Source organism: Archocentrus centrarchus, chromosome 16, assembly GCF_007364275.1.
Source record: "Archocentrus centrarchus isolate MPI-CPG fArcCen1 chromosome 16, fArcCen1, whole genome shotgun sequence".
NCBI lineage: Eukaryota > Metazoa > Chordata > Actinopteri > Cichliformes > Cichlidae > Archocentrus > Archocentrus centrarchus.
In genome coordinates, this window is record NC_044361.1 from 18,427,406 (window position 1) to 18,442,132 (window position 14,727).

A 14,727-nucleotide genomic window follows, 5' to 3' on the forward strand; every position below is an offset into this window, starting at 1 on the left:
TGTAATTAGAGGACAACCTGTTTTGGTGGTTTGAGCAACAGTGTCCTGTTTTCATGTTTCATGCTAAAAACAAAAGACTTTAACTTTAAACAATATTGTTTAAAGTGAATTGATAAAGACAGGAGGGGTACAGTTTAATGCACTTTTAGCATACATAATTATATAAATCAGCTGTGTGTGTTATGAAATCCTAGTAAATCAAAATTAAGACTCTCAAATTCTATTTGTAGTAATAGAATCACATCTACAGAGGACAAAACTTAGTTGCTGTGTCTTATTAGGATATATCAGCTTTTAAAGCAACAGCCATGTAAACAACTGTTTTTAAAGGGTAACCTATTATTATTTAATCACAGTGTAATGCATTTGAGCTGATTCAGTGTGTGTGTCTACACGCTACCGTCGTCAAGGACCCTGACGTGCTGACGTCATGCTGAGCCACGCTGCTCTGCCAGTCTAAACAACTTCTTCGGCAGAGATCTTATCACAGCGAAGCTGGATCTGCTCGCGGACGGACTGAGATTTAACCGAGTGACCCGAAAGCAGCAGTATCATCGGCCGACACGCGACAACAATTTAGCTGTACATATATAACACTGAGGAACGAGCGGAACTTTACTGTATATACATATTTTCTTCTTCTTTTCAGCTAGCGTTGTTTTTTTTTTTTGTTTGTTTGTTTTGAAAGTTAAGATGGGGAATCTGTGGTGGTTGCTTCTCGTCGGACTGGCGGCTGGGTCAATCAGTGAAAGAGTAAGTGGCTTTTGTTCTTGGCTGTTTTATTCTAATTTTGTAATAGTTGTGACGTTAGTGGAAAGCCTGGATGTTACTTGCCTTTATGTTGTTGTTTTATACCGAGGAAGAAGAGCACCAAGCCGTTAAAATGTTTTTGAAAAAAGGCGACGCTCCGCAACGTTTATTTATGATCAGTTGACCGTTTGAGGTTTTTTTTCCCCGTAGAGATTTACACGTAAAATTACAGGAAAACTTGTATTTTATACTCTACTCTGGATGTTATATCGTCCGAGCTTTTTCTGTGTCCTTATATTATTTTTTTTACGTTAAATATACGTTAAAAGTTAATAAGCCGTTTTTTTTTCTCCTTAGAACGTAAACAAGGGTTCGCAGTGGTGTTTAGGCTCTGTAAGATCGGTGACTTTTTTTTTTTTTTCTCTGAGTTGTGTGACCGAGCTCAAGTGTCCAGTTGGTGTGAAGTTCACACAGGGCCAAAGTCTGTTCACCGTTTAGCTCACACCTTTCGACCTTTTAAACCAGACCAGGTCACAGAGGGCTCATGTCATGTTTTAAAAATGTCCTCATTCAAATTCTAAGCCAGAAAATGATAATTAACCAAGGTTAATTAAAAAAATATATATGCAAAGAATTTAAAAATCCTCCCTCTCTCTTCCCCCTTCTTCATTTGTGTGGCCGCTTTTAAAGCTGGAAAACACCTGGGAATGACAGGCTTCAAGCAGAGCTTTGTTCAGTGTCACAAGTATGAAAAACATCCAGGCTGGTGATTTATTAACTGTAAGAAATCCCTAATGAGAGCCAGGGAGCCTCACCACCTCTGCAGAAATGCATGTTATTTAAGATTTATGGACTGTATATTGTGAAAGGAGAGAGAGCTGAAACATGACACTATCCTGGTGGATATTTGTAGCAGAGGGAGAGGCATACAGTGGCTTAGTAGGAGTCAGGGAGTTGTGGATATGGTGAAAATGAATACAGCTTGGCATTTCTGTCTTGCCTTAAGGCCCAAGTTAATATGAATATAATATCTTATAAACAGGTGTGGCCACTCAAAAAAGAACAACAAAACCCCACCTTTTTTTTTGTTGTTGTTGCTTAACTTTAACCTGTGTCATTTCATCTGTTGATCCACACATGCTTTGATTCCTCTTCACGTCATACCACTAATACACAGACTCCAGTCTTAAATTGCTGGGTGTGATGGATTGTATCTTACATCCAAACTATCTGTGTCCCTGAGTGTGGCTGTAGAATTACTGGTTAGTCAGTCAGTGATATTACTCCCTTCTGAGGGATGAATGTTGAAACAGGCTTTCTGTTTGACAGTTTGTGATCCGGTAGTTGTGTCATATTTATTTTTCTGGATGGATGACTCAGAGAGTCCCAATGGGCTAGTCCAGGCAAGCACGCAACTGCGTGGGATACATGCAGTTTTTCATCCAACTGAAAGCAAGAGAAAGAGGGTGACACCTCCTCACAGTGCTATTAATGACGATTTTCACAGTGCTTCAAAAGCACTCTACTGAAACGCCTACATGTGAGGAAGACCAAATTTAAAGAAAAAGAACATGATGTAAAATACTTTGACACTTTCTGGCTGTGGAAAACTAAATGGTGTGGTGGGCCGGAAGTGTGTGTGTGTGTGTGTGTGTGTGTGTGCGCGCACGCGCATGCGCGCGCTTTGTTAATCAGCATTAGTCACAACATGGTTATGTGTATCAAGGGAAGTCTGTACACATTTTATTGGCTTGAAGATTTTACTGAGATCTTTCTTTTGATGAGTTGTTGGTGTAGTATGTTTGACTTTCAGTATCAGTGTGCACTATAGGGACACTCACATCAAGACTCAAGAACAGTTTCTTCGCCAGAGCAATCACCACCCTGAACTCACACACTCACCCACTGTAACTGTGCAATATTATATTATTCATACTGAACAATATCTGATATTCCTATATTGTGTAATATCCAGTATTCATTCACTAGTGCAATATTCATTCACCAAGTGCAATATTCATCATCTTCATTATTATATGTATACACATATTTACTTTTCTTACAATGTACAGATGCACCAATGTATGTATATATTATTATACATTCTATTTTTTGTATATTTTACACATTGTTTATTTCTGTATATCTCTTGATTATATTGATCATACTAGATTATAATATTTTTATAATATTTTTATTTTAGAGAGTTTGATTTTCTGTTGCATGGCACTGAACAGGAGTGGCCCTCCAATCTCATTGTACATCCTGTATAATGACAATAAAGGCATTCTATTCTATTCTATTCTATCATCATTTTATCTCATTTTCAATCTGCTTTTAGAAAACAGCGCAGTACTACTACAGCAGCACTAAAAGTAGTGAATGATTTTGACTTTTTAGATAATAGGCAGCATTGTGTAGCCCCTTTTATGGATCTTTCCAAAGCATTTGACACTGTTGATCACAGCATTGGTGATGATAGGTTGGTTTGGAAATTATCTGTCAAACAGATCTCAGTGCATTAAAGCTGAATGGCTAACTTCCACCTCTGTCAACATAAGCAAGGGTGTGCCCCAAGATTCAGTACTTGATCCACTACTTTTTACTATTTACATAAACTGTTTAGATCATAATGTGCCACATGCAATGTTTCACTTTTGCACTGATAACATTGTTATTTATTGTGCTGCTCCTACCCTGAACAAAGCACTCAGTCTCCTACAATTAGCCTTTGACATTGTTCAGAGAAATATGAATAGTTTAAAGCTTATTTTAAAGGCAGATAAATCCAAGCTGACGTTGTTCTCCAATTCAAAGGCTAAGTTATCTGATGATCCAGCAGTCACCACTTTTCAAGGCATTAAAACTGAACAGGTGTCAGTATAAATATTTAGGTTTTATAATTTATGATGCACTCTCCTTTGCACCACATATTCAACAACTTGTTAGAAGACTCAAATTAAAGTTGGGTTTTTAGTTTAGAATCAGGTCTTGCCTTTCTTTCGAGGCTAAAAAGCGACTTGTTGCAGCTACTTTTATGCCAGTACTAGACTACAGTGATGTCTTCTACATGCATGCATGTTCTCAATGGTTACAGTCACTGGACTCTGTCTGCCATGGAGCGCTGTGTTTTATCACCAATTTTAAAACCTTGACACATCACTGTGTGTTGTATGCCCAGGTTGGATAGTTGTCCTTGTCCACCCGCAGACTGAATCACTGGTATTCTCATATACAAGGCTGTTCCGGTTCTGCTCCCTTCTTATCTTTAAGCATAAATCTATCAGAAATCCACAGGAGGATATGCTCTTCACTCCTATGACTACATCTTATTGGCAGTACCCAAAGTCTGGACAGAGCTTGGGAAAAAATCATTTCAGTTTGCTGCTCCATCTTCATGAAATAAATTACAAACTGATCTGAATCTGAAGGAGCTTATCTCAGTTTGAGGTACAGATGTCTGGTTGTAAGTGTCTTAACAGATAGGATATGCTGGTTAAATACAGATGTAAATTACAGTACCAGTCAAAAGTTTGGACACACTCCAAACTTTTGACTGGTACTGTAATTTAATTTTCAAGTTTAACAGTTTTATTCACTTCAATGTTAATTGTTGTTGTATATGTCTGTTTTTATGTTTGTTTTTATGTAACTTTGTATATTGCACCCAGTCTTGGCCAGGACTCCCTTGTAAAAGAGATTTTAAATCTCAGTGGTATTTTTCTGGTAAGATAAAGGCTAAATAAAAAAATCACCCAGCTAGATAAAAACAGAACTTTTTACGCAGGGAAATGCTATCAAAGGCTTTTATTTGTATTTTAAAGATATCCTGTAAAGATAACCACACATTGCTGGTTATCTTTACTGTTCTCTGACCATCACACAACTTGTGGACAAGCCATATTAGCTCTTTGTTACATGGAGTGAGGTGGGGCCTATAATTTGGGGTCAGCAGTTTCACATTACTGTGATCTGTTTATTGTCCTTAATTGAATCACATGTAAGACAAAAGTAGATATTGTGTCACATTCTACTTATTTGTATCACCAAAGACAGCTGTACCAAACTCCGTCAGGTCACTAAAGCTGTAACAGAAATATTTGGTCTCTTTTGGCATCAGATAGTTTTGCCTTTACAGTCTACAGCTGCTTGATGTCTGTGGATAATTCATTTTATGACTTAGTCAAACATACACAGGCCTTCAACACAGCACTGCGCTGCTGCTGCTCAGCTATCTAAGTGATGATGACAGATCTGTTGTGTGCTTTTGGTTGTTACACAAACTTGCTCTCAACCCAACCATTCTCTCATTAACTTCCAGCTCACTGGGGATATAGCTAGCTATCAGCCTAGCAGAAACATGAGTTTGATGATTACTGGATTTAATATTACGCTCCACCAGTGCTCAGCTTTCTCTCATATGTCAGTGGAGTGATACTGTACAGCTGTTTCCAGTAAACTGTCTTCACTGTGACAAAGCACCAGGATACCAGAATGTTATATACAATGTGTGCATATTCGTTCATGTGTGTGTCTGTAAATGCTGTGCACATGCGTATGTTTTCCAGATGTGTATAAACTGAATCACGTCTTCCTGTAGACCCCAGTGCAAAACTTGTATGTGTCAAGGGGAGCAGATAGTTGGCAGAAAACAGTTTCCTGACATGTAGTGAAATATAATGATAAATTAAAAATATTTGATTCATCAGTTCAAAAGATAATGCATTACTTGTACTGACTCAGCTAATCATGTGGTTAACATGGATTTGGTCTCATGAAATAAATGCCAGTGAAAAATCAAAAATTACTTTGATCATCACATCTTTTACTTTATGTATGACTATCAAGTTAATTTTATTTATATACACTCCTGTCCAAAAGTATTGCAACAGTGAGGCCAGTCCCTTTATTTTTGCTGTAGACTGAAAACATTTGGGTTTGACTTTGAAAGATGAATTATGTGACGAAAGATCCCGATCTCAGCATTTATTTCCAGAATTTCTGAGCCTTGTCTCTGTACTTCTTGGCAAATTCCAGCCTGGCCTTCCTGTTCTTCTTGCTAATTAGTGGTTTGCATCTTGAGGTGAAGCCTTTGTACTTTTGTTTATGAAGTCTTCTGCGAACAGTAGATTGTGATACCTTCACTCCTGCCCTCTGGAGGTTGTTGCTGATGTCACTAACAGTTGTTTTAGGGTCTTTCTTTAAAGCATTTACAATGTTTCTGTCATCAACTGCTGTTGTTTTCCTTGGTCTACCTGTTCAACATCTGTTACTCAGCACACCAGGGATAACTTTCTTCTTCAGGATGTTCCAAACGGTTGTGCTGGCTGTGGACGGTGTTTGTGCGATGTCTTTGATTGATGTTCCATCTTCTCTCTGCTTCATTGAGTGCTATTTATTGTCTGTATAATCAGTGTAATTGGACACACCTGGGCAACAACACACACCTGTCAGTCACATGCTCTAATACTTTTACTCATAAGAAAAATGGGTGGGTTCAGGCAAAAGGTGCCATCTTCTGAACTATGTGTCAGATGGAAATACCTGGATTTAAAGCTGAGATGTTGATCTTTTAATTCATATTCATCTTTTAGCTTCAAGCCAAAATGTTTTCAGTCTACAGCAAAAATAAAAGGATTAATACAACAGAAGTTGACCTGAAATGCTTTATAGGCACATCCACGTGCAAGCCAGGAAGGACTCTAAGAACCCAAAACACAGAACTCACATAAACAGACAACATAGTAAAGAGAATGACTGACTGAAAAAACTCAATTGTACTGTCAAACAGTCAAATAAAAGAGCAATAGAAAACATTTACAGCTTGACCAAACTACGATAAACCTCAGACTTGACTAAAAGCAGTTGAATATATGTATGTCTTTCTAGTTTATTAAGTCTTCATATAAATATGCCAATAGCTTGGTGATATGTTAAGGATAAGCGTTTGGTGTGCAGTTACAGATTAGATACATAGATTTCATATTTGGATCCTTTCTGATGTCTGACTAATTTTGCTGCCTGTTCTTTGTGCTGTTTTCTGTTTGCATCATTGCAAACTGATAAGGTTTGCTACCAAAAGAGAAATGGTATTAACATGGAAAAAAATGTTGCTTTAAGACTATATTTCGTGGATATTTATTGGCGTAAAACCCCCTTTCTCTGGAGCAGCTGTTTTATGGGAATGCACTAAACTGTCCTTCCTTTCCTTTCTCCAGGCTCCCTACTTTCTCCCTCTCTCAGCACCTGTGTTAGTGGAAGCATAGTATACATACCAGACATACTTCAGGTCTCAATGGGCCATATTCATCTGTGTGTGTGTGTGTGTGTGTGTGTGTGTGTGTGTGTCTCTCTCTCTCTCTCTCTCTCCTCTCTCTCTCTCTCTTTCTCTCTCTCTCTCCCTCTCTCTCTCTCTCTCTCGAGATATATATATATATATATATATATATAATATATATATATATATATATATATATATTAGATCATAATCTCTCTATAACTATGTTTGAGCTTCTTCTCCTGCTCTTTATGAATTGCAGTGCCATTATCCAATGTCTTTCTTTGGTTCATGTGATCTCTGGTGTGTTTGAGCCATTCATCTTATTACCTTTTGTCTGACTAGGCCTGAGATGAAGGGAAAAGTAGATCTTTGGTTTTCATCACACTCCTATGTGTAGCAGGGAGGATTTCATGAGGTGCAATCTAATGTGAAGTGATCTTTCCCGTGTGTGTGTGTGTGTGTGTGTGTGTGTGTGTGTGTGTGTGTGTGTGTGTCCACTTGTCTGCTCTCTGTGTTGTCTTTGAAGCTGCTTTATCTCGTCCCTCCTCCTTTCAAACACACTTAGGTCTCTGCTGTCTGGTTCTGTGAAGTATTACAAATTATTGCTGCAGGACATCAAATGATCAAGAAAATATCTCCCATCTACTGTACATACGATAGTATGGATGTGATACTCTCAGACAGCAGTGTGCACTGCTGCATATTTGGAGAGCATACATCATTGGTTGTGAGAGGTATTGTCTTACTCCAGAACTGTAGCGATATCCACATGTTGTCAATTAGTGAAGGGAATTCTGCCTGTGTGAATCTGTGTGTGTTTCTCTCCTACTTCAATAAAAATGTATGCTTTTTTTCCTTTTCTTTTTTTTCCCTTTTGGCAGATCTTTGTCTCCTCCCAGTCCTTTAGCACAGATGACTTGTACATAGAGGGCCAAACATCAGGTGACCTCCCTATAGATGATGAAGATGGTGAAGATGGTGGGTCAGGCTCTGGATCTGGAGACTTTGGTAAGGAAGCTACTGTCTCTTGAGCTGTTTTTACTGACATTGTGGTATAATCTTTCTTTAAAAGTATCTGGAAATACATATATATATTAAATAGAAATTTCTTCAGAGATTATTAGACATTATTTAACTCAATTACATATACAGACTTATGAGCAATACACCAGTGAGACACAAGTGCTTGTATATTCAGACACAGAAGCACTCAGTGTGCCAGATGTTTGTCCTGAGGTGATATGGTGGAACCAGGTGAGATTTTATTAGAAACTCACAGATGTGATATAAATCCCTGCTTTTACTATGAATGACTCACCTGCGCAAGCTGTAGTGAGTGATGTGCTGGCACAGTCAGTTTGATCTCAAGCTAAATTGTGTTTAGGTGAATTCCAGTAAGTGATGAAGCTCCTAGTACAAACTGTTTCTGCATTTCTGCCTGACTGTGCTGTAGAAAAATAAATAGCCTCAAGTGTCAACTCTTTATCCAAGAACTGCCCTGTTCCTTCATTTAATCCAACAGATTAAAAAAAAAAAACATTTATTCCATAATACTGAAAAGAGACCTGCTCTGAAATGTTGTGTGTTTTGTTGTGGTGATTTCTCAGCTCTCCTCTCCAGAGAAGTGTTTCAATCACAGCCTACAGCAAGCACTCCTCACAACCCACCAACCACAGCAGCACGCAGCCAGCAGCCAGCAACCACAGTGAAGGACACTCAGACACCATGGTTCATTATCCCTGATGGGGACAACAAGGATGAGGAGGTAGAGTATGACTGTTCCTTTTTATTCATGTCCTGATGAAGTATGACTTATGTCCATTGTCTAGATGATATTTAAATTTTATTCAGTGATAGTAAGAGTAGATGTTAAGTTGTGATTCATTTTGGAGTTGAGGAACTAAGAGTAACGTGTATCTGACCACTTCATGGTCTAAATGGTGATAACTGGAAAGTATTTAAAACCACATGATGCCTCAGTTTTTTGGTTTGTTTTAAATCAGTGTGAATGTCCTTCCAGGTGCCAGATGTGGGTCCCAGCACAACCAACACGCCTCTGAGTGACACTACTGCAGCGGATGATGGTGCAATGGATTCCAACGACAGGAATCTGGATGGTTTAACACCAATTTACGAAGATACTATCAAAAAGTCTGTTCATGACGGTCAGGCCAGAGCTGGTCACGGTGACAGATTACAAGATGTGATATCCTCTGAGAACCTGCTGGAGAGAAAAGAAGTGCTGGCAGGTAAGGATTAGGTTTTTTACTGTCCTACCAGTTAATATTAGAAAATCACAGTAGTCAGTTTAAGATAATTGAGCTCAACCAAAGTCTAAAATTTTAAGAAGTGTAGAATACTGTCATGAAAGTGTTACTTTTAAAATCATAATTTCTTTTTTTCTTTTTGCCCCCTCCAGCTGTGATAGCATGCGGTGTGGTGGGATTCCTTTGTGCTGTTTTCCTCCTAGCCCTCCTTGCCTACCGCATGAAGAAGAAGGACGAAGGTAGCTACGAACTGGGAGACAACAAACTTTCTGTGACTGCATATCACAAAGCACCTACCAAGGAGTTCTACGCCTGAACTGACCAACAGGGACAAAGCAGGGTGGACTTTGTCTCCTGCCCATCAGGACTCAAATGGCTCTGTAACCAGCCGAAGGTGATTCCTCTTAATGAAGTTTAAAGTAGACATCTCTGCTCCTCTCCAGTGCTCCATACACTTTATTTTTTTCTTGCCGTTCCCACCTTTATCCTCTGTTGCTTTATTATCTTTCTACGTAACGTTCAGTGTTTGTGAAGAAGGGGTCATAAGAAAAATAAAATCAGACTATTAAAATGCATTCCTGTCACCCCGTGCTAAGGAAGGAGTTAGATATAAATCCACATCCTATATTTTAACAAAGGAATCCTAGAATGATCAGTGGATCATTCTAGTGTTGGTGAGTCGTCAGTGTGAAATTAAATGTAACGCTGTGCCTTTAGACCCACAGATGAACCACGCTGGGCTAAAACTGGTTCTGTATTGATTGTTTTTTTTGATGGATGTACAGCTGAATCAGCTCAGTTCAGCCTATTTTGAATGCTTTGAAATGGTACTACATTCTGTATAGGAATAGTATTAAAATGGACCTTTAAAAAGTTGACACGCTTTTCTTTGTATTGGAAGTCAGATTTTTTTTTTTTCTGCTTGTCAATTGTCTGTGTTGCTCTTTACTTCCTCTATATTTTCTTTGTTTGTTTTGTTTTGTTTTTTGTTTGTTTGTTACGTGAATGAGAATTGCCCATTCGTTGCCCAGTGTTGCATTGAGAGATTTTACTTTGAGGTACAAATGTTTGTTGTTTTCACACAGGCACTTACAGAACTGACCAAATATAAAATGTGCTTTATTTGTCTTTTGTAAAAATATTTGTAGTAGCTTTGTCAATGTCTTTTTTTTTTTTTTATTATTATTATTTAGAGGTTATTTCTGTAAAGGTGATTTGTCTTCATACAATGGCAGTCTTGGTAAAACTCCCTCAGGCATGACTCTTTAGAACATATGTAATATTTTCAGGACCGTTTTTTTTTTTGTTTGTTTTTTCTTCTGTAACTGAGTGCTGCAAGCATGTGGGGCAGGTGGAGCCAAAGCTAATGACTATAATTCAGAAACCATAGAAGTGATCAAGGTTTTCTGACGACAGCCAAAGCACATTCCTTTCTCACTGTCCTCTGTATAGAGCTATAATAGGTGGTTTAAAAGGACAGTAAACAACATTTAGAACTTTTTACAGTTTATAGGGTTTATTCACCTAGCAGGGTTAGAGAGTTAAAATGCAGTGGTTCATAGTTTTTAACTCTCATCTTTTTCCTCTTAGTGTAAACATGCCAGGTTTTAAACACCTATATCCTGATTTTTAGACTTTACCTCAACCAGAGCAGCATACTTTTTTTTCTCTTTTTATGTTTTAGAGCTACAATAAAGATGCATGAGGCGGGTAACGACAACAGGGTTCTTTTCCCTTTTGATAGCACATAAATGTGTACATACATATACACACACACACACACACATATATAATTTTTTTTTCCATAAAAATATTAGGAATTTGCCGTTCATATGGATTTTTAACCAGCTACATACTGCCTGTAATGTTTCAAAGAAGACTGCTACTGTTTGTCATAATAAAAATTATTTTAAAGCAATTAGAATATTTGAATGCATTTGCAAACTACCTATTCACTGTGGCTAGAATAAACAGGAAGATGTAGTCATTAACCCACTGTGGTGACTCTTTGTTGATAACGTGACATTTGCTGAGTTTTCAGTGCCTTGCGTTACATTGTATCTTTTGATTTCCAGTGAATTTCCAGTATTAGTGTCACACTTTGAACTCTGTGGTGTGCAAAACTCAGCTCAGGGTTAAAATCCACAGTGCTGGTGTGGTGGAGGAACAACTTCTCGCTAAAATGAACCAAACACAGCATGGTAGCATTTGCTGCCAGTACAGTATGATGACAAAATAACTTGTAGGATTTTCATACAGGATATGATTTATATGTATTAATTTATACTTAGACTATAATTTATGGTGAATATGCCAGTGATCATTAGGATTGTACACTATTTACTCATGGTTAAAGCCTCTTTGTGCCTTCAGCTCAAGTTTTATATGTGTGTTTATACAGTATATTGGTGTATTGAGCTTTAGTTCAATTTATTTTCAGTTTTATTTTAAGCTTTCTGGCTTTTATAAAATGCTTCTTTTATATGAATACATTAATAAGTGATAAAAGTAGAATATGTTTATTGGGGATATGTTGCAGCCTTATTTTTTAGCACAGCTGACTAAAACTTTATTACAAATAAACTACACAGGCGTGAAGACCAATCAAGTATCAGTTTACCAAGATGACCAATGGAGAACTTTGTAGCTGAAACTGTGTATCTCATGAGGTTCACTACTGAATAAAAGCTGTAGCTTTAATCCAATGCTGATACTGGCTGTTTTTTATGTTATTGCCTTTGGATGAGTTTTATTTTTTTTTTTTTTTAAGTCATCGTTTTTCCTTTTATACACACACACATCAAAAAGACAGATTTAATATTATGTGTGCTAATGTTCTGTCCCTCTTAGTTTCTCACCTTTACTTCCCATTCATTCCAGGTCAAGATCTTATCTTACACATGCACAAAATGTGTGCTTGCTGATTACTGAGGCGCCTTCTATTTCGAAGCCTACATGTTATCACAGATTTGCATTTTGTGGTCAGCGTGTGAGATGAAACCAAAATGTGAAAGCTGAGCTGCAGGTAAAAGCCATCATGCGTAGCTTTTGTTCAGCTGATTTGCACAATAGTGCAGAACATTTCCTCCATGTCTCAAGAAACATCCTTTTACAAATTTAGACAAAAAAAACCACAAAACAACTTCTCAATAACCAAATCAGCAGCATGTGAAACGAGCAGCATGTGAAACGAGTGAAATGGACAGATGTTTTTGAAGATACAGTCAGGGAAATAATTGTTTGATTCCCTGCTGAATTTGTAAGTTTGCTCGCTTACAAAGACTTGAACAGTCTCTAATTTTTATGGTAGTTTCATTTTAATGCAGGAAGACAGAAGAGCAACCAAAAATCCAGGAAAAACACATTAAATAAAAGTTATAAATTTGATATGCATGTAATTGACTGAAATAAATATTTGATCCCCAATCAAAATATGACTTAGTACTTGGTGGAGAAACCCTTGTTGGCAAGCACAGTGGTAAGATTTTTCTTGTAGTTGGTCACCGGGTTTTCACAAATCTCAAGAGGGATTTTGGCCCACTCCTCTTTACAGAAACTCTAAATCCTTTGGTTTCTTGGCTGCTGCTTGGCAACTCGAAGTTTCAGCTGCCTCCACAGACTTTATATAAGATTGAGGTCTGGAGACTGACTAGGCCGCTCTTTGACCTTAATGTGCTTCTTTTTTGTCTTGGTGGTATGTTTTGAATGATTGTCAAGCTGGAAGTCCCATCCATGACCCATCTTCAGTGTTCTGGCTGAAAGAAGGAGGTTCTAGTCCAAGATTTTATGGTACATGGCCCTGTCTTTTGGCCTGTCAATGCAGTGAAGTCATCCTGTACCCTTAGCAGAAAAACATTTCCAAAGCATAATGTTTCCACCTCCGTGCTTGACTGTGGGATGGTGTTCTGTGGGTCACACTCAGCATTTCTGCATACTTACCTGCGTACTATCTGTTCTGGTCGAGTTGCTGCCAAAGAGCTGGAAGATTTCAATCCATTACAGCACAGTTTGTTACTGATGGTGTTCTTGGTGACTGTGGTCCCAACTGGCTTCATATCATTAACAAGCTCCTCCTGTGTAGTTTTGGGCTGATCCACCACCTTTCTCATGATCATCATCACCCCATTGATTGATTGATTGATTGTAATTTGTGTGACACATGGGCACACAGCCAGTCTGTGGGAGCCAGAATTTCTGAGCAAACTTACAAATTCAGCAGGGGCTCAAATAATTATTTTCCCCACTGTATATCATACAGAAAAAGAGAGAGAAAGAAAAAAAAAGCACAAATGTGGATGTGGATATTGGATGTACCAAATGTTTTATCATTTTATGTATAAAGAAGATAGCAGTAGTAGAAGAGAATCATAAATAGAAGGTAAATCCATGCACATGAGTTAATTATATAAAAGTGGTGGTAAAGTGTAAGAAGATTAAAGAAATATTAATCTGACATGGGTGGGACACTTAAAGTGAATATCGATGACTGGTGAGGAATGCAGAAGACTAGTGGGAGGGGAAGATGGGAGATAAAAACCACAGACTGGGATGTGCTGTGTTTCCCACAATGTGCATTGTTAGCACTGGGCATTGCTTTAACCACAAAATTGTTTACAAGGAGACACGGATAACTAGGAGAAAGCTCATGTAAAATTTCTCTGATATAGCACTTCCGTGTTTGGTTTCTGTATAGTTTCTAAATAGAGAGTTCCTTATTTTTAATTTAATCACAAGAATGAGAAGAATACACTTCCTATGTCCAGTTGTTTCATTCAGTAGAGATATTTCTCTCTCTGAAAACTTTTGCTTGTGTGCATTGTTTAAAAACAGCCTTTAATATATGTTTAAGAAAAATAGCCAAAGCATTCTCAAAAGCTTCACAAACTACAAATAATATTAACTAGGACATCTCTTTTGAAATGTCAGTTTGGTCATAAGGTATAATTGAAGGTTTGGGAACTCAAACCTTTGATTTATGCTGGAACATAATATTTATTGCTGCCTGCATTTTAGTCACTCAGATGAAAGGAAGTGTTGGCTATGACATCCTGCCATGATTTCCTGAATCTTTATGTGTCTTGTATATTTTGCATATGTGAACGTTTTTTGTGCATAGTAGTGATGATATGCATATTCTGAATTGACTATACTACATATGTGGTGTAAATTGAACAAAAATATTCACCCGATTTATGTCATATTTAATAATTCTGTATGCACTGTTGAAATGACATATTTCCAGGTGTTACATACTAATTTGTTTTATTGATTTATTTGTTTTGGTGGGGGGAGAAAGGGGGGTTTGGTTTAACCTTTAATCGGTTTGGGAGCTCATGGGCTTAGCAAATACACTTTTTTAAATAGCTGTTTATTTACAGTAGAACTACTGTCATGTGAAGTTTTACGCTTTTATTGTGAAAACAGACAAAT

At 37.6% G+C, this 14,727-nt stretch overlaps 1 protein-coding gene across 3 annotated transcripts; it reads left to right on the forward strand.

Moving 5' to 3' along the window:
- Positions 1-429: 429 nt before the first annotated feature.
- On the forward strand, positions 430-10,173 carry LOC115794698 (syndecan-2-like). 3 transcript variants are annotated; one of them, XM_030750334.1, is made up of 6 exons: positions 430-582; positions 689-753; positions 7,912-8,038; positions 8,638-8,795; positions 9,051-9,279; positions 9,450-10,173. In XM_030750334.1, exons 2-6 carry the CDS (start codon positions 694-696, stop codon positions 9,611-9,613), a joined length of 738 nt encoding a protein of 245 aa, XP_030606194.1. In that variant the 5' UTR covers positions 430-582; positions 689-693; the 3' UTR covers positions 9,614-10,173. The 3 variants fall into 3 exon arrangements, with proteins under 3 accessions (XP_030606194.1, XP_030606195.1, XP_030606193.1); XM_030750335.1 differs by having other exon boundaries at positions 450-582; positions 694-753; XM_030750333.1 differs by having other exon boundaries at positions 453-753.
- The last annotated feature ends 4,554 nt before the right edge of the window (positions 10,174-14,727 follow it).

What these genes read in the sequence shown, in the direction of transcription:
- LOC115794698 (XM_030750334.1), top strand. Translation starts at nt 694, where the DNA reads ATGGGGAATCTGTGGTGGTTGCTTCTCGTCGGACTGGCGGCTGGGTCA. An exon ending in CTGGGTCAATCAGTGAAAGA is followed by an intron (nt 754 to 7,911) that starts GTAAGTGGCTTT and finishes CCCTTTTGGCAG; the next exon opens with ATCTTTGTCTCCTCCCAGTC. An exon ending in CTCTGGATCTGGAGACTTTG is followed by an intron (nt 8,039 to 8,637) that starts GTAAGGAAGCTA and finishes GTGATTTCTCAG; the next exon opens with CTCTCCTCTCCAGAGAAGTG.